The sequence below is a fragment of the Leucopleurus acutus genome, assembly GCF_964270905.1.
Source record: "Leucopleurus acutus genome assembly, chromosome: 1".
Classification (NCBI taxonomy): Eukaryota; Metazoa; Chordata; class Mammalia; order Artiodactyla; family Delphinidae; genus Leucopleurus; species Leucopleurus acutus.
This window is the reverse complement of record NC_139142.1, coordinates 174,649,431-174,671,684: the sequence shown is the minus strand read 5'-3', so window position 1 is coordinate 174,671,684 and position 22,254 is coordinate 174,649,431. Positions and strand designations below refer to the sequence as shown.

At 48.4% G+C, this 22,254-nt stretch overlaps 1 protein-coding gene across 3 annotated transcripts in view; it reads right to left on the bottom strand.

The window, feature by feature from the left end:
- Nucleotides 1-2,933: 2,933 nt before the first annotated feature.
- Nucleotides 2,934-22,254, bottom strand: part of WDR37 (WD repeat domain 37) — a 59,435-nt gene continuing 40,114 nt past the window's right edge. For 2 of the 3 annotated variants that reach the window (XM_082841645.1, XM_082841644.1), the window contains exons 10-14: nucleotides 21,853-22,093; nucleotides 20,557-20,698; nucleotides 9,139-9,273; nucleotides 8,566-8,680; nucleotides 2,934-5,671 (exon numbers count right to left, since the gene is read on the bottom strand). In XM_082841645.1, coding sequence (XP_082697771.1) covers nucleotides 5,540-5,671; nucleotides 8,566-8,680; nucleotides 9,139-9,273; nucleotides 20,557-20,698; nucleotides 21,853-22,093 — 765 coding nt within the window. In that variant the 3' untranslated portion in view covers nucleotides 2,934-5,539. The remainder of the gene's footprint in view (nucleotides 5,672-8,565; nucleotides 8,681-9,138; nucleotides 9,274-20,556; nucleotides 20,699-21,852; nucleotides 22,094-22,254) is intronic. The other variant, XM_082841646.1, reaches the window with a different exon arrangement.

Below are 22,254 nucleotides of genomic sequence, written 5' to 3'. Positions count from 1 at the left end.
CATGTCCAGACCTACAAGAGAGTGCTTCTGATTTGCCATATCCTTTCATATCCAAACCAACATTTATGTTTTCTCTCTTGTGACGTACCTATTCACGTCTGCCACCCAGTTCCCCCATTCTCTCGGATTCTGCTGTGCGCTGTCTGGGATGCTAACCCTTTGTGAATTATATGTTGCAACCACTCTGTGGCCTACTGTTTCAGCCTTATAAGGAGTCCTTTAATACACAGATCTTTTCATTTTTCGTGTAGTTGAATGTATCAATCTTTTCTGGTATCGTTAATGCATTTTTAGGTAGTTGTTTAATAAACACAAAGTCATAAAAATATTCTTTTTTTAAATGTTAGTGTTTTGCCTTTAACATATAATGCTCGAATTGATTTTCTTTTGGTGTGAGGTAGGGATCCAAATTCCTTACCTTCTTCCACATGAATAACCAGTAGTACTAAAACCATTAATTAAATAGCCACTTTCTCCTCACTGATCTGTGATTATATGAGCTGAAACATTTCAGGTTTTCATATATGCATGAATCGATTTTGATTTCTTTCTGCTCTACTGGTCAATCCCCCATCCTTGTGTGAACCCCTCCGTGTATTTACTGTAGCCCTGCCAGGCTTGAGGTAATCTTTTTTTTTTTCCTTCTCCTTTCTCACCTCCTCTTTTCTCTTCTTGAGCATCTTAACTCTGGCCTTTGTTCTAATATATTTAGGAACCAGATTGTCCAATTCCTCAAAAAACCCTGGGGTGATTTGGATTGGAATTGCATTGAACCTACTTGCCAGTATGAGGAGAACTGACATTTTTACAATATTGACTCTTCCTATCAATGAACATGATGGTCTGCCACTGTATTTGTCTTTTTTAATGTCTATGTTAAAGCTTTAAAATATTCCCATGGATGATTTCAAGCCTCTTTTTATTTTTGTCACATTTTTCCCAATAGGTACCTTATGTTTTTGTCGCTAGCATAAAATGGGAACTTTTCAGATACTGGGTGATATATTTTAATGGTTCTGAAATTTTTAAAACTACAAAAGGAAATACGCTAAAAAGTCACTTTTGCCCAGTTCTTATTTACATTTCCCAGCCCCTTACAGTAACTTTTAATCATTTCTTTTTTACCTTTCTAAAGTGTTTTTTTTTTCTTTGTGGTTACCCTTGAAATGTCTCTATAAATATTTAATAACTTAAAGACTTAATCTTTCAAATCCCCAGCCAAACAAAAATGGACATTTAAACCACAAGCTCCAGTCAGGCGTAATTTGGCCCAGATGTCCGCCGGCGCACTGGCCCATTTTGAACCATTCCTTCATGACTCTTTCTTCTTACGGTTCCTCCTTGAGAAGTTCCCTTAGGGAAGGAGTACTGGTGAAATCTGCTTTTGTTTATTCCCCAAGCCATCATTGCACACACATTCCTCAAGGAAGTCTTGCCGAGCACAGAATTATAGTTATTTTCCCTTCACACTCTGAAGCACTTGGCATTATTTTCACGAAGACGAACTACTGGAGAGAGACGGACTTTCTCAGTTCTAGTTCCAAAATTTCCCAGGAGGGATCCTGACGGCCCCGTTTGGGTTAGTGGAGCATAAAGCGACGGCTCACTTGGCACCCACGTGGGAGGACACAGTTGTGGGGCGGTGGTGACAAGGGGCCCAGCAGTAGGGAGTGAAATACCTCAGTCTCTAAACTGTGGCTGAAATATCCCAACACATTCCCATACCATTGCGGGGGGGGGGGGGGGGGGGCGGGGATTCTTGTCACACCCTTTGCGTCCTTTAGGTACCGCGGGATGCCTGTGTGCTCGCAATGATGGGAGCCCGTGAATTGTCCTGACTGTGGGATAAAGAGCCCTGCCCTCCCCACCCTGCTGCCCCAGCTCACCCCTCAGCACAAATCCCGTGGAACCGGACCCCCGTCCCATCATGCCAAAGTGCCTGGCGCATGTGGAGTAAACCCACTCTTCCCAAGGCCTGTTCAAGCACCTCCATCAGGGGCACCCTCCCCCACTTGTTCTCGCCCCCCCTTTCATTTGCTGACACTTTTGTCAAACTTCAGGCTCCAGTTTGAATGTCATCTCTCTGGAAACGCCTCCTGGACCAAACTGACTGCAGCAGCCGCTTGTGACTCTGCCCCAGCCCACACGGCACACAGCCCTCAGGGTGCCAAAGGGCTGCTCAATCTACTTGCATTTTGACCAAAAGCTGCTTAAAGATCGTTTTAATAAATTTGATTTTAAACTCACAGCATTTTTATGATTTCCTTTTCAGCCTCTTCCCATGATATGGACTACATATCGTATGCTGCATAAAAAACAGAGGTGCTCCCGATTTTTGGAATAACTTCCTTGACTTCTAACTTATTAAGGGAAAACAGAAAACCTATAGATGAGGGAGACACGTCTTAATGGCATTTTGATGAAATCAAAGCAAGTCTTGCCTTCTTAGTTCTTTACACTAATATGCAAACTTTTAAATGTAACTGAAGATATAATGATGAAATCTAGACAATACTCACATGTTTTTGAAGAGTAAGGTGAGGGAGTAATCGTGGAGAATTTCTGCCCTCTGGGAACTGAATGTGCCCCTGAGGCCCATGCAAGGTGGGTGGCGAGGCCTCCTGGTTCGAGGCAGGGCTGGGGCAGGCAAGAAACGCCAGGCAGAGCCCTGCCACCTGCTGGGGCTCCCAGGACAGGTGCGGCTCCATCCACATGGGTGAGAACAGAACGGTGAACAGACGGCTGCAGACAATCCTAATTTGCATTCTCCCATGGAAAACAGGCCTATGTTCTCTTACTGCAATTTTTTTTCAACTTTCAAACAAGCTTAACTGTAGTAAGAACAGGACAAGCATCTTATGAAACTCTGAGAAACTTCGGCAAATGCCTGTATTTTGTCAAATTGTTAACTCCCTTCAGAAATTTTGGGGTGGTGATGCAGGAATGGAGAAGTGTAATGTGGATCATTAAATTATAGCATAACAGATAGAAAATATAACACAATTGAGCTTTTAAGTCTCAAATTAAAATTTTTTAAGTGGGCAATACTATAATAAATTTGTTTACCTTCTATATCATTGTGATGTTCAATAGCCATTAACAATGCTTTACCAAAGCAAAAACATGAAAAAAAGGCAAAATAAAAAAAAAGAGAGACTCCTAATAACAACACTTTTACAACAGTAGTTACAGAACATGGATTTTTAATGAATTTCATACTGCATTGAAGACACTGAACACTTAAAAACAATTACATCAACACAATGAAAACAACTACTTCTACACAACACTAATAAATGCACACCTTCTCCCCAAAAGAAACTTTTCACAGATTTAAAGCAACAGATGACTTACATAGGATTCTTCAGATTCCAAAATAGGTACAGATTTTGGCTCTGCATAAGCTGATGTGCAGTGGTTGAGAAAGGGCACCCCTTCATCCAACAACATACCTCTCGTGAAATTCTCCATCAACACAGTTTTCAGTAACCACCCATCTCTGTTATTAAATGAAATTCTGACATGTCGGCACATGGACAAAACCAATTCCACTTCCAAACACTATTTCAGATATGATCAAGGCAGCTGGTCACACAACTTCATTTCAGGCACACACATGCACAAACCTGCGGACACTCACACGTGCACACACACACACTCACTACCCCCATCTCCTTCACGATGCCTGAAGACATCCCTCTCAGCCATGGCAGTGGGTCCTGCTCCTGAGAAGGGCCGAGCCCTGGGCAGGAACGGGGAGGGGGCAAGGGAGACACGGCTGCAAGCGGAGCCTCGTCTGCACAGGCCACGTGGCCGCATACACATGTGTTTACACGCTTCCAATTTTTTAATCCAGCAGAGATCTGGTTCTTTAATCTGGCTTAGCGACCTGCAGACATTTCCCAACGTTTCCAAAAGTAATTCTAAGACACTCAGACGTGAGACTGAAGCAGAAGAGGAGCTGGCATGTGCGGACAGCCCTGCTGTGGAGACCCCAGAAGGGCAGGCGGCAGCCTGCGCCGTCCTGACCCTGGCGTTGGGGAATGTCAGACTCTAATAACCAGCTCTTGAGCTGCTGTTGTTATAAAGCTGCCCTAAAACTCTTGCTGTCTGTCCCTCGCTCTGGTTCTCCCCGGCCCCACCCTCCTGCCCAGCCAGGAGTCATCTCAGAACCAGACCCGACGACCCAGGGCAAGAGGCCTGAGATGGTCTACCGCAGGCCCTGAGGCAAAGGGAGCCATGGGCGAGGCACCATCTCTAGGGACGCTCTGCCCGCGACACCACAAAACGGAAGCGGTGACCAGGACTGGGCCATCACGATCATTTCCAATGTCACCCTCCAGTGCCTGTCCCAGCGCTGGCCTCCAAGGGTTACATATGTGAGGGGGGGCACTGAGATGTCTCGTTATCAGACTGTAACTCAACAAGAAACATGGCTCACGAACACCAGGTAGAAAGTCCCAAGAAGGCGAGACTGACAGACTCCCTGGCAGAGGGGGCACCGAGAGCCACCCGCCCCCTGGGAGCTGGCAGCTAGTGAGGAAGGAGCCTTTCCTCTTCAGGTACGTGGGCTGCGCTGGCCTCTCCTGCCTTCTGAACGAACTCATGTTCCAGCTCTAGATCAAAAAGTGCATGAACCAGGTAACAGTGACACCCCAAGTTTTCCAAATACTTTGCTTTTGAGGTAGTACTCATTTATTTGCATTATTAGCTCTCAAATACCACCCAGAAAGTGAACCCACTTGGAAACATGCAAACCCAAGGTGTAGAAAATAAATAAGGTTTGTTTTCAGGCAGCAGGGCCTTCTAGAAAGGTCAAGTCACATTCAATGGATAAGTCATTTGAAACTTCTAAAAATTGTTTATAACCATAGCTATAAACTAAAGTGCTTTAAATTTTGCTTAATACCTGGAATCAGTGATTAGAATCATTATATTTTAGAATTTGGTAGCATGAGACTTCAGGAGATTGAAATGATTTTCTATAAAAAGAGCAGAAACTCTTTCTTTTCAAAATAAACTATCCAAATATTGCAGATTCAACATTCTACGCTTTTTTTAACTTCTAAAATCCAAGTTGATTTTACAGAACTGTAACAGAACACAGACGTGAAGCTGAGTTAACACACGCTGGAACCCCACGCAGACCTGAGCATGAGGTCCCTGCTCGCTCCTGCCAGGATAAGGCAGAAGCGGATCATCGTTCCAGAAACCTGGAGACCACTGACACCTCCCAGTGAGAACAGGGTTCATGTTTCACTTGCGCAGACACCACGCCCTCCTGTCACCCCAACACACCCAGGGACTCAACACCAACAGCCGCGGGAGGGGCTCCACCTCTACGGCCCGTGATGCCAACACACACAACACAGAAATAAACAACAGGGGCACACTCTGGACGCTTCATGCAGGCTGGGTACAGCTTGGAGAGAGCACACATCTCCTGCTCAGCATCCACCACCCACAGCAACGGCTCCCCAGCGCCAGGCGAGCCAGCAGTCGCAGTCCCTGGCTGCCGAGGAGCCTCAGAGCGGTGCCCTCACTTCTCCTGCAGCAGTGCCGGGATGTTGATGTTCCAGCCGATGGCCTGCCGGTCAAAGCCGCAGGTGAACAGATTGCACACGGGATGGTCCTCACTCCAGGCCGAGCCGCACACCATCCTCCTGTGGCCCTGAGACCAAGCACACAGCACAGTCAGAGCAGGGCTCCCCAAGCAGGACCAGATGAACCACACACGCCCAAACGACCCAACGGAAATGAGAGCCATGAACACAATTAGTCCAAGTGACACCTCCTATGTTGCTGGTGGAGAAGCCTCCACGAAAAGAGGGGTCGGAACACGGATGAACTCATTGAGGCTCACCAGCGCCTCAGGATTCTTTCTTCAAGAAAAGGAGTCAGGGCTTCCCTGGTGGCGCAGTGGTTAAGAATCTGCCTGCCAATGCAGGGGACACGGGTTCAAGCCCTGGTCCGGAGAGACCCCACATGCCGCGGAGCAACTAAGCCCGTGCGCCACAACCACTGAGCCTGCGCTCTGAAGCCCACGATCCACAACTCCTGAGCCCACGTGCCACAACTACTGCGCACCTAGAGCCTGAGCTCCGCGACAAGAGAAGCCACTGCAATGAGAAGTTCGTGCACCGCAACGAAGAGTGGCCCCCGCTCGCCGCAACTAGAGAAGGCCACGTGCAGCAACAAAGACCCAATGCAGCCAAAAATAAATAGATAAATAAATAAATTTATTTTTTAAAAAAAGCAGTCAGATCACAGTCAACAGGAAGAATACATAAATGGTCACTTTGGAAATTTTTAATGAATAAATGAGGCTGGGTGACGTGGGAAACAGTAAATAAAATTCACTCAAAGACCCCAAATACCACTTTAACAAATAATCGGCTCAGGTAATAAAGGAGCTAGAAATATACCTTTGGTGCCAAATAAAACAAGGATAAAATAGATGGCCTTTCAAGTAGATTCCCGCCACCTTCAGGGATTCAGTTAAATATCAGAATGTTGGAAAAAATATTGCAGATTACTTGGAAAGTTTATAGCAGATACATACACTAACATGTTACTATAATATTATACAACAGGTACAAGAGGTAGGATTCAGAAAAGCTGACAGAAATTCTATAAGTAAAAGAAACTCTCGGGACTTCCCTGGTGGCACGGTGGTTAAGAATCTGCCTGCCAATCCAAGGGACACAGGTTCAAGCCCTGGTCCGGGAAGATCCTACATGCCATGGAGCAACTAAGCCTGTAAGCCACAACTACTGAGCCTGCGCTCTACAGCCCGCAAGCCACAACTACTGAGCCCCCGTGCTGCAACTACTGAATCCCATGCTCCACAACAAGAGAAACCACTGCAATGAGAAGCTCGTGCACCGCAACGAAGAGTAGCCCTCGCTCGCCACACCTAGAGAAAGCCCGTGCGCAGCAACAAAGACCCAATGCAGCCAAGAAAAAAAAGAAAGCAAAATAAATAAATCTATTTCACCTACCACTTTAGGAGGAAATTAATTCAAGCACAACAGAATTCTACAATTCCTACAAGGCTGAATGTTTACAGACAATTAAAAATGAAACTGTCTCCATGGAATTAGTACCACGAAGAACTGCTTGGAACTCCCTTTCTTGAGGGAGAAGATTCTCAAAGCCATGAAGGGACCTGGGCTCCTGGGTCAGAACGCAGACCTCACACGCTGTACAGCTGTTCTATTTAACACTCAGGCCCACCTAAGAGAGAGAATCCTATCCAGTTAAGGTGCAGCTTAGGTGCTGCGTCGGTGATACCCAGCAGTTCGCAAATGTGAAGTTGCCTGGACAAGCAATTCATGGCTTTGTTGGGGTGGTGAAGCTTTCCTGAGTTATTCTAATTTCGTGAGTAGTTTGTCTATGAAGTGCACTCAAAGAAAACAAAGCTCCACAACTAACTTGGGACGGTACACGTAAGAGCTGCAAAAGGGAAGACACGGCTTTGTCTGAAGGACAGAGGACCTCTGGGAAGCTGGTGCCACTTGCAGCAGAGATGTCTTCCCTGTCTACCAATCTACCTGCCAGCCTGCCTCCAAAACCGCCCTGGGCCCGCGGCTCAGCAACTGCTGCGAGGTTTTTCCCAGGACAAGGCGGAGGAGCAGCGGAGGAGACTGGGGGTGCAGACACACTCACTGACTGCAGAGTCAGGCACAGACCCTGTTGGAAACAACAAGGGACTGGCTGACCCACCACACAGCTTCCACTGTGAATGTAGAAAAGGCTGAAGGAAGCCAGGGAGAGACTGGTGTGTGTGGGCTCCATGGAGCAGAGCCTGTAGGTGCTGCCCAAAAGCAGGGGCTTCGTCCACTATAGCTCCACCTGCTGCCCCCTGGCGCTGAGACTGGGCCCTGAACTTGGATTTGCCCAGGTTCCCAGATGCCCCCCCACCCATATGCTGACTCAGCAGGTCTGAGCTGGTGCTGCGGAGCCCCAGGCTCCCCAGCGAGTCCAGCTCCTGCACTGCACCGTCCGAGATGAACCAGGAGCAACCCCTGCCTCACGAGAAAGTGCATCTAAATGGAGACATGACCGCCACGGAAAGGTGCCCCCAGGACCCACGACCACTGCCCCCACAGGACAACGACACACGCCTGCCCAGCGGTGAGTTCAGCTGCTGTGCCCAGGGAGTTCTGAAACGCAGCGGGGAGACCAGGAACTGAAAGCCTGATAATCTCAGTTTAAACTTAAAAGCTGCTGCTCAGCTCAGGTATCAGGCAACGTTTCCAGCTTTAAATGTTATGCACTCCAAATACAGACTAAGTACTTCCAATGGAAACCCAGCAACCAAAGACTTAGTAAGAAAATGGGTGTAAAAATCGTGAATATTTTTCTATTGACTATCTGTTGAAATTATGTTATTTCGGATGCATTTGGTTAAATAAAATACACTGTTAGAATTAATTTCTCTCTTTTTGTGAAGGGCTATTGGAGCACTAGACATGCCCAGACTGGCTGGGAGTTCCCATCCATCAGTGATGCTGGGCCCAGGATCCCAGGCTCCCTGTGAACAGACTCGGCCCCAGCACGTACCTGCCGACTGCTGCGTGGGAGCCTCGCCAGCCGCACGCCCGACATGTCAAACAGCCTCACCTGGCGGTTGTCGTGGGGGAGGGCAATGATTTTTTGGCCAACGCACACATTGATCCTTCAAAGAGATAAAATCAGGTTACATACAAAACAATGACAGCACAAGTTTCTGAGTTTATAGATTATGATGCAGTAAGGGATTTCATACTATTCACACTTCAAGGCAAATCACACCAGCAAACCACAAGTATTATCTGCCTAGGGCATCAGGAAACAGGCCAAGTTACTTACATGTAACTTACACGTATGTACTACTCAGTAACCTTTGGCCATAAATGGCTCATTCTTATTCTTACAAAGCTCAATAAATACACCAACATGATTTTACACCTAAGTTTCAGTATTTATAGAATACTGGATATGCACTAGAGAATCAATAAAAAATACTTTCCCCGGAGTCTAAACCACTTTTCCCAGGGCTCTACCAAGTAAACACAAATTTACATGAAGCAGACACAAGCCACAAGGCCCCCTTCAAGCCACACTAAGGGTTCACATGAGGAGGACCACTGTCACCTGTTGATGGCAGAGTCCGTGCGGATGGTCGCGATGGGGGACCTCATGTTCTTCAAGTCCCAGACCTTCACGGTGCGGTCGTCGCTGCCGGAGACCACGTTATCTCCTACGGTGAACACGGCAGAGGTCACGGTGCTGCAAGTGAAGGACACAGGGTCAGAACCTCGGCAGGAAGTTCCCGTCCACACTGCATAACAGACACATGCTCTTGCTGCCAGAGGCCCTGGCAGGTGGGTGGAGATGTGGACGCTGCGAGTCGTGTACCCCGCTCACTGGCCCTCCCGCCTAAACCTCCACTGGGCATGCAACCGAGCACAGCTGACCTCGCCTACTCAACCTCAACTTCTCCAGGCAACGGAGCAAGGAAAGGCTCCCAGAAGAGATGGACTAGATGAGACAGAACCTGCCAAAATCTCTATACAGCAGATGATTAAAAAAAAAATCCATCCCAACTGCAACTTTCAATCAATTTAATCAGAACACAGGAAGAAGTTTCATTCCAACAAGAACAAGAACCAGTTTAAAAAAAGATATGAACAGACTCTTCTCCAAGAAAGGTTTACAAATGGCCAATAGGCCCTGAAAATTTGCTCAACATCATTAATCATCAGGGAAATGCAAATCAAACCACAATAAGCTATCACCTCACACCTGTTAGAATGGCTGTCATCAAAAAGACAAGAGATTAAGTGTTGGGGAGGATGTGGAGAAAAGGGAACCCTTGCACACTATTGGCGGGAATGGAATTGGTAAAGCCACTACGGAAAACAGTGCGGAAGTTCCTCAAACAATTAAAGACAGAACTACCATGTGATCCAGCAATTTCACTCCTGGGTATTTATCTGAAAAAAACAGAAACACTAATTCAAAAAGACACATGCACCCCAATGTTCATAGCAGCATAATTTACAATAGCCAAGACATGGAAGCAAACTAAGTGTCCATCGACAGATGAATGGATAAAGAGAATGTGGTGTGTATATATACATATACACACACACACACACACACACACACACACACAATGGAATGTTACTCAGCCATGAAAAGGAATGAAATCCTGCCACTTCTGACAACGTGGATGGATGGAGGACACTATGTTAAAATCAAAGGCCACGTGCACCACAGGGAGAAAGGCAGAAGTGAGGGTAAATCCGAATAGCAACCTGATGACCCACCCGAACTCCCTATCTGAAGAACAAGGACACTGTAAGGGCTTGAGCAGAAACGAGGTGTTGCTGCCCCTTAGGGCCGAGGCACAGCACTGTCTGAGCAGCTCGGCCATTGGCCAGGCTCTGGGGGCAGATGCCTCTGCTGCCTGTGATTTCTCTGTGGACTCGAGGCCTCAGGAGGTTTGGCCAAGTTAAATTTCAGTTAACATTCTGCTAAATTAGTGGGAAAAAGTCCCCACAAAAGCTCGTCTAACTCTATGTTAATGAAATGCTGAAAGACGTCAGGTTTTCAATAAATCACGACCCTGACAGGTATTGTAGGGCATCAAAGGAGAACCTGGTGAGGCCATCCTTCTAAAGGCCCCTCCGACGCAGGTCCCTCAGGGGCGGGTGGGAAGGCTCGGCTCCGCCAAGCTCCCACTGCCTCATTTATCTTACTGCCGAGAGCAGCTGAGTGTGTGCCTCCAGCTGATGGCGCGGCACCTACTCACCACACACACTGCACAGCCTGGAACGTTCTGCTCCCTCCATGGGCCTCAATCAACAGAGCGTCCAGAGAGCTCGTGCTCCTCTTTAGGACTGACAGCTGTCCCCCCACCACACAGAGACATGGCTGCTTTGTGTAACACTCTGCTGAAATTTTCCAGCAAAGTAAGGAAATACATGATGTGGAAAATGCCAGCCTGGGAGACACAGAGGCAGCGAGCGACTCCTCTGGCTCCACGTTGGGCAACGTCTGCAGGGCTCCTATCTCTAATTCTTAGGACGTAGCTTCCGACGGAGCAAAGTGACACTTTCCCACCTGAAGTACAAGCCAGAGGAGCAAGTGCTCCAGAAACAGGGACCCAGGCTGAACCTTTGTGGCTCTTCCACCTTTGGGGAGACCCCAGGAGGCATCGGGTGGCTCTCGCCTGCTTAGGATCGCGGCAGGGCACGTGAAGTGCAGTCCCACAGACGTGACATGACACACGGACCAGAAGGCCTTTCCGCACCCGCACATAGGAGACCTGTTGTGACTGGTGCTGCTTGCAGGGGCTCGGGCCACCGCCTTCCTTCCTGACCACTGGCTTCCAAGCTGTGTCTTCCAAGCTAAACGTCCCACAAAGTAACAAGTCTTCGGCAACACCCAGGATCTCAGAGAGCACTGCCCTTCCGATCAGGAGTGCTCTTCAGAAGTTAGAGACTCATGTCTCCTGTGTTTCAAGATCTCTGATGCCTGAATGAGAAACAGAAAACTCATCTCCAAATGAAACACACTTCTGGAGAATCCTTGAGGGCCGGCTCCCAAAAAAGCAGACCCTGAGATAAAAAACATTCAAAGGAAAAGTCAGTTTTGCATCACACATAATTTTTAGGACTTAAAGTCCAACTGCTCCTGGAAGAAAGCAGGTAGCGCACATAGCGTGCAGGGCCTCAGTCTCACTTGTTATTTTCTCTCCAGCCGCCCTCTCCAGGGTCAGTCGAGAGTTTCCCAACTCACCTCGCGATGGGCCTGAACCACAGAACTGCTTCCTCGACAGACGGCACACCTCTCGCGTGCCTGGTCCTGCTTCCCACAAGAGAACACGCAACAGAGGGGGCGCGTGACAACGTCCCCATAGCCCACGCTGGCGGAGGACACAGGTGCGCTGCAGGGCCGGGCTCTGTCCTAACACCAACACTCCCACCAACGGCACCCATGCCAGAGCTCTGGGGATGTGCCCGCCATGGCCACAGAGAGGGGTGAGTCAAAACAGCACTGCTCTTACTAGGCTAAATTCTCCTCAGCATTTTATTAACCGAATTAATAAGAACCTTCTCCACAGATTATTCAAAGATGACAGGTCCACACAACCTGATTTAAAATGATTACAGAGAAGTTAAAATCAGTAAGGTTGATATAATAACTTCACACTTGCAGTATCAAGGGTCACGACTCTGATTTCCTTTCTGTGAAACCTGGTCGTGATTTCATTCTTACCAAACAATGTAACAGTCAACCATAAGTCAGATTTGAGTGCTGCAATTATATCAATAATTTAAAGAAATCTGAGAGGAACGTATTCCACTTAGATGGGGGGGGGAGTGATCTCCCTCAAGTTTTTTAACGCTCCATCCCCTGATTTTCTGAGTCCAAGAGTTTATCTGCTTACATGCTCATCAATTAATAGCCACTGTCCCAGTATCAATGTGACATGATTCTGTGCATAAAAATTGGGAAGTAAAGAATTTCAAAGGTTTATTTTTTAAATCTTCCAAAAGGAAAACATCTGTTCATAAGTTTTGAAAGTAATATGATATAAACAAGCCCTATTCATAAGATAAAAGTCAGAAATATATTAGGAACTACAAGATTTTTACTCTCAAATACGTTAGTAGATTGGCCCTAAATTGCAAAGTTGGAGCCAGAGGGCCCAGCCTGGGTCTGTGGGGATGGTCCGGGGCTGGAAAGGCACCTCTCCTTCGCTGGTAAAACGAGGAGTCCACCCGAAGCGTCTCTCCCACCAGAGCGTGGGGTGACTCCCCTAACGCTGGACAACAGGTGCCAGAGGGTCCTGACAGCCCGAGGTCGTGTGCAAATGTGCCTCAGAACCATGTGGAGTTCCCAACAGAAGTGACACAGGCTGCACGGAATATGACGTGTGTGCAGAAACATATACATGCACGTGTAAACTTGTCTGTCCAGAAGTGTTACAGGCTGCACAGACCGTGATGTGTGTGCAGATACATGTGCGTGTGTGTGTGTGTAACATAAGCCAAGACTAACCTCCCGCCGTCACTACCACCTCCCAAAGCCAGGCTCTGCCCGGCAGCTGCCCCCTCCCCACGCTGCTCACTGCTCGCCGTCGCTCAGGGGGTCCTGCCAACACCTGTGTCAGGTCCAGACGTGCCTCGGGTAGGTCTCAGTGAGGCTGTAACGACGCAGTCGGGAAGGTGTCCATCTGTGTGAATAACCTGACGATGCTGCTCTGGGTCACCTCAACGAAAAGTGAAGCAATCAGCTCACAAAAAAGAGGCATTTAAATGCACTAATTTCCTTAAGTCCTTATTTTTATTAGTTACTAATCAGCCCTTCTTCAATGAGGAATTTAAAAAGGATAAATGGAGAAATATTACATCTCCTCTTACTTTTCAAAACTATCTCTTGAATTTCAAACAACTTTTAAATGTATCACCAGGGATCAGTAACTAAATTACTGTATACCCACTACCTACCTCTAAAGCCAAGGTGAGCGAGCAAGGAGATGGCTCCTCAGCCGCTGACAGAGACACTCCCAAGATCTTTCCACACAGTGCCCACGTGTGCGAGGTGCACACGCCCACCCGGCAGCTGCCGCGCACCACCACTCATGCCCTCTGCCCATTTCCATGACAAGACAAACATCCACTGATTCATAACCACTGCAGTCAGATCACATTTCTGAGACCATAGCTGCCACTCCAGTCTCTAAGAATTTGAGCAGAGTCTTTGGGCAAACAGAGCTGAGAAAATCGGAAACGGGGCAATTTATGGGGAGTTCACACTGTCAGCCTTGGTTTGATGGTAACCTCAGATATCAACCATCTATTGCCAGAAATTACATAAGTCTCTACACTTCCCCAAATGAAACTGTTTTCAATCTACCCAAGCGAACAGAAGACAGAAGCAGACTCCCAGGCATGTGGAGAAGGGGCTATAAACTGGGGGGAGTTCAGGTTCGAGTTCTGAGGCCCCTGTGGTGCCCCAGGCCTCTCCTTCCTCCAGCAGTCATTGCTACCCCTGTTCCTCCTCCTCATCACAGACGAGGGCTGAAGACCAAGACCAGGAATGACAGACTCTCAGCCCAGCGCAGAGGTCTGCCAACCACCCCTACCTGCCACCCGCCTCCAGCACAGGCCTGCACACACGCTGTGTCGCTGACCAAGCACAGAATTCAACAGTTAAGTCGAACCACCACCCAGTTAAAAGTATCACACTGTCAAAACACTTTTTCTCTTTAAAACTTAGCATAGGGCTTCCCTGGTGGCGCAGTGGTTGAGAATCTGCCTGCCAATGCAGGGGACACGGGTTCGAGCCCTGGTCTGGGAAGATCCCACATGCCGCGGAGCAACTAGGCCCATGAGCCACAACTACTGAGCCTGTGCGTCTGGAGCTTATGCTCCGCAATGAGAGGCTGCAACAGTGAGAGGCCCGCGCACCGTGATGAAGAGCGGCCCCCGCTCGCCGCAACTGGGGAAAGCCGTCACACAGAAACGAAGACTCAACACAGCCAAAAATAAATTAATTAATTAATTTAAAAAAAAAAAACTAGCATAAAGAAAACTGTCAACAGCACGACACAAAATTCAAAGCTACTTTCACCTTTGTAAGCGTAAGATCTAGAATTTAGATCTCTGGGTATCTGGTAAGAGAAGCATATGAAAATGTCATAACTTTAAAGCAATCATTATAATCTCTAAACTTTTTTAAACCAAGTTTTTGTTAGATGCCATGTCTTATTTTCTTTAGATAAGAAAGTACCTAAGTTCACATTTGGGGGATGAAGTTAAAATTGTATGAAAAGAATTAAGGCAAAAAAGAAAGAAACAAAAAACTTTGCATTCTCAGATATTTTACCCACGTTGAGCTTATTTCAGATATTTTCAATGCCAGAGCTTATTCGCACGTGTAAATACTGTCAGCTGGGTACAGACTGGAGTCATCGGCCACCCACAGGGGAAGCTTAATGACCAGTGACTGCCTCAACTGTCAGTCCCTTTTTATAGCAATTGAAACAAAACAAAATGAATCTAAAAAACGGGGGGCGGGGGGGGGGTGGTGACGACTCTACCAAGCTCCACAGGAGGCAGCGGTGCTGGGAGGAGAGGGATCAGGAGCCTCCCTTTAGAGCAGCAGTCCCCAGCCTTTTTGGCACCAGGGACCAGTTACATGGAAGACAATTTTTCCACGGGGCAGGGAGGGGGGCGGGTTTGTTCAGGCGGTAATGGGAGCGATGGTTCAGGCGGTAATGGGAGCGACGGGGAGCAGCAGATGAAGCTTTGCTTGCCTGCCGCTCGCCTCCTGCTGTGCGGCCCGGTTCCTAACAGGCCGTGGACCCATACCGGTCTGCGGCCCAGGGGTTGGGGACCCCTGCTTTAGAGGACAGTCTACACGGGCATCTCTCAAGAGCAGCAGGGGTTTTAACCTAAGTATAGGTTTTGTTATAGTAGAGCCACTTTCAGGAACGTCTCTGTATCCACAGCCCACAAGGTCAAAGTCCAGCCCCACCGACTGAGCGCAAGGTACACAGAGGAGCCGAGGCACTGTCCCCACCAGGCTGTCTTGAAGTGGCTCACTCCCTGAGTTACACTGTGAGGTGGAAAACACATGAATACATAAGGATTTAGCTCATTTCAGATAAAAAGCACTGGATTTCAATTCCAGCTGATGACAGAAATACATAAGACAGAAACTGCCAAGAGTTGAAATTCCTATGACATTCCAAATTTTTCCAATTAAACATTTCTATTATTTCCAAGAATAGCACACATTACAATTCCCACTATTAGGAAAAATTTGTCATATAAAGTTTCTAAAATTACTTTTCATGCAAATTGGTACACCTTGGGCCACTAAACGCTAGTCTAATAATACAGCCCCCCAATTCCACTAAGTAAATCCTGTTATGTTAAAATTCCTAATATAATGAAGAAATTTCATAATACAGAGTGAAAATAAACACAACATACCAAAAAAGAAAAGGGTTCATTTTTTGTCTTTTCTAAAAATTTATGAGGAAAACCTTAAAACAGACCTTCCATCTGGGAGCCCTCTCTACCCACCAAAAATATTGCAGCACAAATCTCAAGGGGACCCATTTGACTACAGATTTTTATCTTTCAGTGAAACCCGACTTTCTCAAAAAGGCATAGGGGACTTCCCCTGGTGGTCCAGTGGTTAAGACTCCATGCTCCCAAAGCAGGGGGCCCAGGTTCGATCCCTGGTCAGGGAATTAGATCCCACATGCCACAACTAAAGATCCCACACCCAGTAACGAAGACCTGGTAAAAGAAAATGAAAAGGGAAAAATAAACTCTCTCCCAGCTCCCAGAGAAACTGGACTGCAGAACTAAGCCAGTCATGTTGAAGCCTATACCACTACATCTTGCCTTAAGAAAACGCAACACAGAAAATTCAAATTACCCATATAGGTAACTGAATTATTCACATTATGAAAGATGTGAGAGTCTAACATACTTTACTAAAGAATTTGTGCTGAGTTCCTATAAATGAAAATATGCCCTAAGATAGGCTTTTCCAAAGTGTGTTCCACATCATAGTAATGTGAAATATGTGGTCACGTAATTTTAAGAAATACAGCCTCTGTTTAAGTGACGATCCACTGAAAACATTCCACGTGGACATTTTAGGGCGACACAAGGAAAGAGCAGCAACGCTCCAGAGAACAGCACTTCTGAGTGTTGCTTTTAATGTTCAGAAAAGAATCGGGTTAAAAGGATCAAGAAAACCATCCCAGAAAACTCAGTCACCTCCCAGTCCAGGAGCAAGCTCTGCAGGCATTGAAGTGAGCTCCCGAGAGGACATCTCAACTGTCTCTGGCTGGAAGTGCAGGCAGGACAGCCAACGCTGGGGCCAGTGGACAGATGGGGACAAGCATGGGGGGTCATGGGCATCCCTACAGATGTGAAGGGAGGCAGGACACCCGGAGCTGCTTGGAGATGTGACTGATCAAAGTGAACAGCGCTCCCTCTACTCTGGTTTTGATAACGGACGCCTTTTCGTGGGTCCACACTTACATCCCCGTGCAAAGGGAGTACATTCCGTGGATACCACGTGTCATATGGCTCGACCCCAGAAGACCCGTGCCAGACACAAAAAGGCAGCAGTCAAGTCAGGGACTAGGAAGAGTCCTTAACTGAAAGCCTGTAAAATGTCTCACTTCCTGCTTTTCCAAACTGCAGTCATTCCCAGAGGCTTACAGCTGATGTAACGTGGGATGGTGGTTCCAAAAGGGAGAGAACAGCCTGCAGCCCCATCTGCTGACCACGCGGCCTGTAGCCTCTGCAAGGCCTGTGGGCCCCAGTGCAGCCACAACCGTAAAGTCGACAGGAAACAAAAAAGCCAGCCCCTCACCCAGCCCACCAATTCACGAAGGCTTGAAAAAAGGTGAAGATTCCCCTTCTCTGACACTTACTGCAGGAAATTAGTACCAAAGAGAGAACTTTTTAAAACTGATGTTTGTATCTACACATCAATGAAATATGCTAGCTCATCCTAACAGAGCAAGAAAAGAGAAAACGTAAATACTCTAAGTAAGAGCAGTACTTTACGTATATTCTATTACCATCCAAAAGCTCCTGTGTCCTCGTAGTAAAAGTGAACTCAAGCGTGAACCAACGTCTCAGGTCGGGGTTGGGAGAGGCCCCCAGGGGCGGACCCAGCACCCTGTCAACTCTAAGCCACTCCTGATCCCATTAGAAAAAACAAACCTAAGAAACTGTGTCACATACTGGAAATAAGTCCTTCATCCCCAGTTACACTCCTCATGTCTCTCTCCAAAACAACCATCGTTTTACACACCTACCAGCTGCAAAAACAGACCAACAATTAAACAGGTATTTTAAACATGACACAGTACTTGCTACCCTCCACAATCAGAGAAGACAGGTGGGAACAGGCCACTGCTACCATGCTCTCAAAGCTACACCAGGCTCTTCCATCGACTCCCAGTAAGACAAGTTCTTGGCTTTTTGTGCAAAACAAAAATAAAAACCTTCAGAAGTTAAATAGAGCAACTGAAAATAGAATGTGACCAAAAGACCCTTCAAATAACATGGAGACAGAGCTCCCTGGAACCAAATTCAGAGTCCGGCAATCTTGAGGACCCTGCTTCGGTTTACCCACGGACGGGCAGGAGGCCATCAGGACTCATCGAGTCCTCACCGTGCTCCACACTCACCAGGGGAGCCTCCTGGATTCTGCCCCCGCAGGCCTACCCTACCCCGTGCGGCAGGGGAGGCTCAAGCGAGCAGGGCAGAGGCCCGTGCGCCACAAGAAGGACTGCCTGCCCTCCATGCGAGACTCCTCCACCCGCCCTGGATCTCCGGCCAGATTCTGCTCGGTCCAGGACCACCAGCAGGGCCAGCTCAGTGAGGAGACTGGGGCGGACGGCACAGGGTGAGTCTGGACAGACGCCTGCCGGGCCAGGGTGGCAAGTTGGCCGAGTGAGGGTCTCGTGGAAGAGGAGCCATGGGGCGCTCAGCGATGAATCTGGCACAGCCTGAGCATCGCTCATACTCACGGCCACAAAGGCCCATCATCCTAGAGTAGGAGGGTCCACGAGGCTGCACCAACTCTCAACCATGCCAATGAATAAAGCGCCAGCTTACGCAGGAAGAAAGGACAGAATCAGCAAAACCATCCTTTCCCAACTCTCAAAGGAATAACTGATTCAGGCAAGGACCCTTGATGACATCAGACCTTTCACTGGGTGGAAGGTCGCTGAGAAACAAGATGCACCTCAACGTGTCAACCCTCACGGTCGCGGGGACACCTGGCAGACACTACCTGTGGTCCAGGCCAGCGTCCCCAGTCGTGCAGTGATGGGTGGGACGCGGCACACACAGCAGTGGCTATGAGACTTCCGGCAGAAAGGAAGCCGCAGAAGAAATGCAGAGGGTGCATGTTCCACATGAGACTGGCTTGCATTCCACACACAAACTCGACGTCACAAAAAATAATGATAACAAAATGGGTGGAACTGCCCCAGATTAAAAGAGACCAAGGAACATAGTATCTAAATGTAATGAATGAATCTCAATTAAACCTTAAAAAACCATAAAAGATTCTCTGAGGACAACAGGGATAAATGTGAACATAGGTTGGATGTCAGAAGCTGTCACAGGCTGTTTTTAATTTTTCTCAGGTGGAAACGATACCATGATATTTAGAGAATGTCCTTATTCTCAAAGACACAGCCTCAGCCAAAGAAAGTACGAGTGCGTGCAGTACATCCAGCCCTTTGCACATGTGTCTGCAGAGACAGAGGCAAATGTGGAAAAATAAAAATGGGTGATCCTAGGAGAAGGGTAATTGGGGATTTGCTGACTATTCTTTCAACTTTTATGTTATGCTTAAACTTTTAAAATGAGAAACGTGGAAAAAAGACGTGCAGACTAAGGAGTAGGGCTGTGTGGGCAGAGTCCTGGCTCGTCCAGTGCACTGTGACCGAACGGTCCCTTCTGCTCCCTGGGCCCTGAGTGACTTGCCTGAAAAGCAGGGAAGAGCAGCTGCTCCTGGGCCCCTGGGCACCCCAGCAGGATCCCCCCTCCACAAACAGGACCGGCCACAGGAGGTAGGGACTTGGGGGAGCCCGGGGTCCCCCTAGCAGGAGCGCGCCCCTCTGACAGATGAGGGCCTTCCCACTGAAGCCCACACTCAGCTGGGCAGTCCCTGGGGCTGCACACACCAACCTCTTGACCTCGAGCTTCCAGAAGAACACTGTCCTGGCTTCCTTTTGAACATTTATTAGTTTTGAACATTAAATCTAAAATTTAGTACCTAACATTAAACACAGAAAATGGATTCGTTTACAGGACTGTGTGACAAAGACAGGAAATCAGACTGGAGCAGCCGACAAGCAGGTTCATCTGCCAAGAAGCGTTCGCTGATATGGCCGCGATCTGGCCTTTACGGACGCACTGCTGTACAGGAGGGACCCTGCAGGACAGCGGGGGCAGGTGACAGGACATGGTCGGGAGCTGCGGGTGACAGGAGTGCCAGCGGGGGCTGCACAGGGCCGCCGGGAGAGGGCCAGACTGCAGGCCGAGAAGCTGGGGGGCTGGGCATCACTCAGTGGGAAGGTCACATGGGGTGAGAAAAAGCGTGTGGGGGGCGAGCTGTCGGGATGCAGCTCTGCCCACCAGGCAGAGGGTGCGACGTGGGGACCCTCCCGGAACAGCCCTGCAAACATGCGTGATGTCAAGACTAGACAAGAACGAGCCCAGCGCGAGGACAAGGAGGGGCAGGGAACCGCTCTGATGTTCACGCCATGACCCGAGCGTTTCCTGGCCCTTCCCCACCTCCTGCCCACCTCCAGTTTCAGGAGGGGACATCAGTGAAATCTTCCAAAATGGAGCTAAGTGTTTTGGGAGAGTAGCCATTCTGAAAAACAGTGGAGTTGGAAATTAACACTGAAAATTAAAATAAGAACTGAGTCTTAACGTCTACCTGCAAAACTTCTTTCTCTAATAGTTAAAAAGAGACATCTAAGCAACTGAGACTCACTCCGTATGGCCCTGGAAAACATTCACGGAGTGGATGGAAGGGTCCCTGAAGTCCCACAGACGGAAAGTCGTGTCGCGGGAGGAGGTCACCACCAGCCGCTGGGTCGGGTGTGTGCAGCAGTGCGTCAGCTCCTGATCGTGCCCTGCGACAAAGACGAAGGGCAGATGGTCACAGGGAGGCAGGCCCCTGCTATGCTGCCGGTAAGAGGAGTTGCGGGAATGGTGTGTGGGGTTGAGGTGGGACCCGTGTTCCTTCCCCTCGTGCATTTGGAAGAGCGGGACAAGTATGGGTGGGACACTCCTGACCCCGATGGCTGGAAGGTCAGGCAGATCTCCAACAGGCCGAGTGTGTAAATAAGTACAGTTCCAAATTCCGCACTTGCAGAATAACCTCTAATAATACACAGGTGGAGCACTCGGTAGAACACAACCTTTATCACTCAATGAGGAAAGGCACTCACCGATAAACATGCACAAAGGCCTGTGATGGGCAGAGCTCTGAGACAGCCCAGAGATGCCCAGCCCTGGTACACACCCTGCAGAATTCCTGCCCTTGTGTTTGGGAAGAACCTGCAAATGCTCTGGTAATCTCGGTACATTTTGAAAGCAAAACAGATTTTGAAGATATAACTAAGGCCCCCAAATCACATGGCTTTGAGTTAATCAAAAGAAAGATTGTCCTGGATGGGCCTGACCTAGTCAGGTGGACCCTTTCAAAGGGTCCCGGCAGAGATGCTCTCCTGCTGGCCTAGAAGAAAGCCAACAGCACATGGTGAGATGCCTCTGGAGTGGCCACGGGGGACTGAGGGCAGCCTCTGGATGCTGAGAACTGCTCCCAGCTGACAACAGGCAGGAAAACGGGATCTCAGTCATGGGCCACAAGAAGAGGAATCCTCCCAAAGGCAGTAAGAGGACCCCAGGTCTCAGGTGAGAGCACAGCCCCCACCAACACCTTCACTCCACCCATGACACCCTGAGAACCAGAGGGTCAGCGAGCATGTGCCCAGAACTCCTGACCCAGGGGCACAATGTGATAAATTCATGTTATTTTAAGACATTAAGCATGTGGAAGTTTGTTACAAAGCAAAAGAAAACTAATACAACAACCACATTCAAATATCTGGATACTGCATGTATCTAGATGCAATTAACTCCCCCGAAGATAAGATAAATTTAACTACCAACAGCTCTATTGATCATAAAGGAGCTCTGAAAATCACAGCTGCACCAAGAGAACCAAGAGTCCTTCTAGACGAGACGTCGTCTGCACACAACCGGAAATGCAGTGCCTGCACACCTGTCAGGGAGTGAACAAGTTCCGACGTCTCCACGTCATACAGGTTTGCCGTTCTGTCCCACGAGGCCGTCACCGCCTGCTTGCCCCCGACCAGCCAGTCGGCGGCTATGACCACTCCCTGGTGGCTCTTAAGTGATGTCAGTGGCGCCCGGATGGTGGGACAGTCGCTGGATGCGTCCGCATCTGCATCGGGCTCGTCCTTGTCGGAGCACTCCACCTCATCCTCGCCACAGAGCTGCTGCTGGGGGAGAGCAGAGAGGCGGTTCCCTGGGAATCCTGAGGCTGCCAGACACGGCTGCACAATCGCACTGTTACTGTCTGTCCTTCTAGGACTTAACCAACGTTACGACCAACACCAGTGGGTATCTGGTACTAAGTAGTGCTCAGTGACTGTGTATCAAC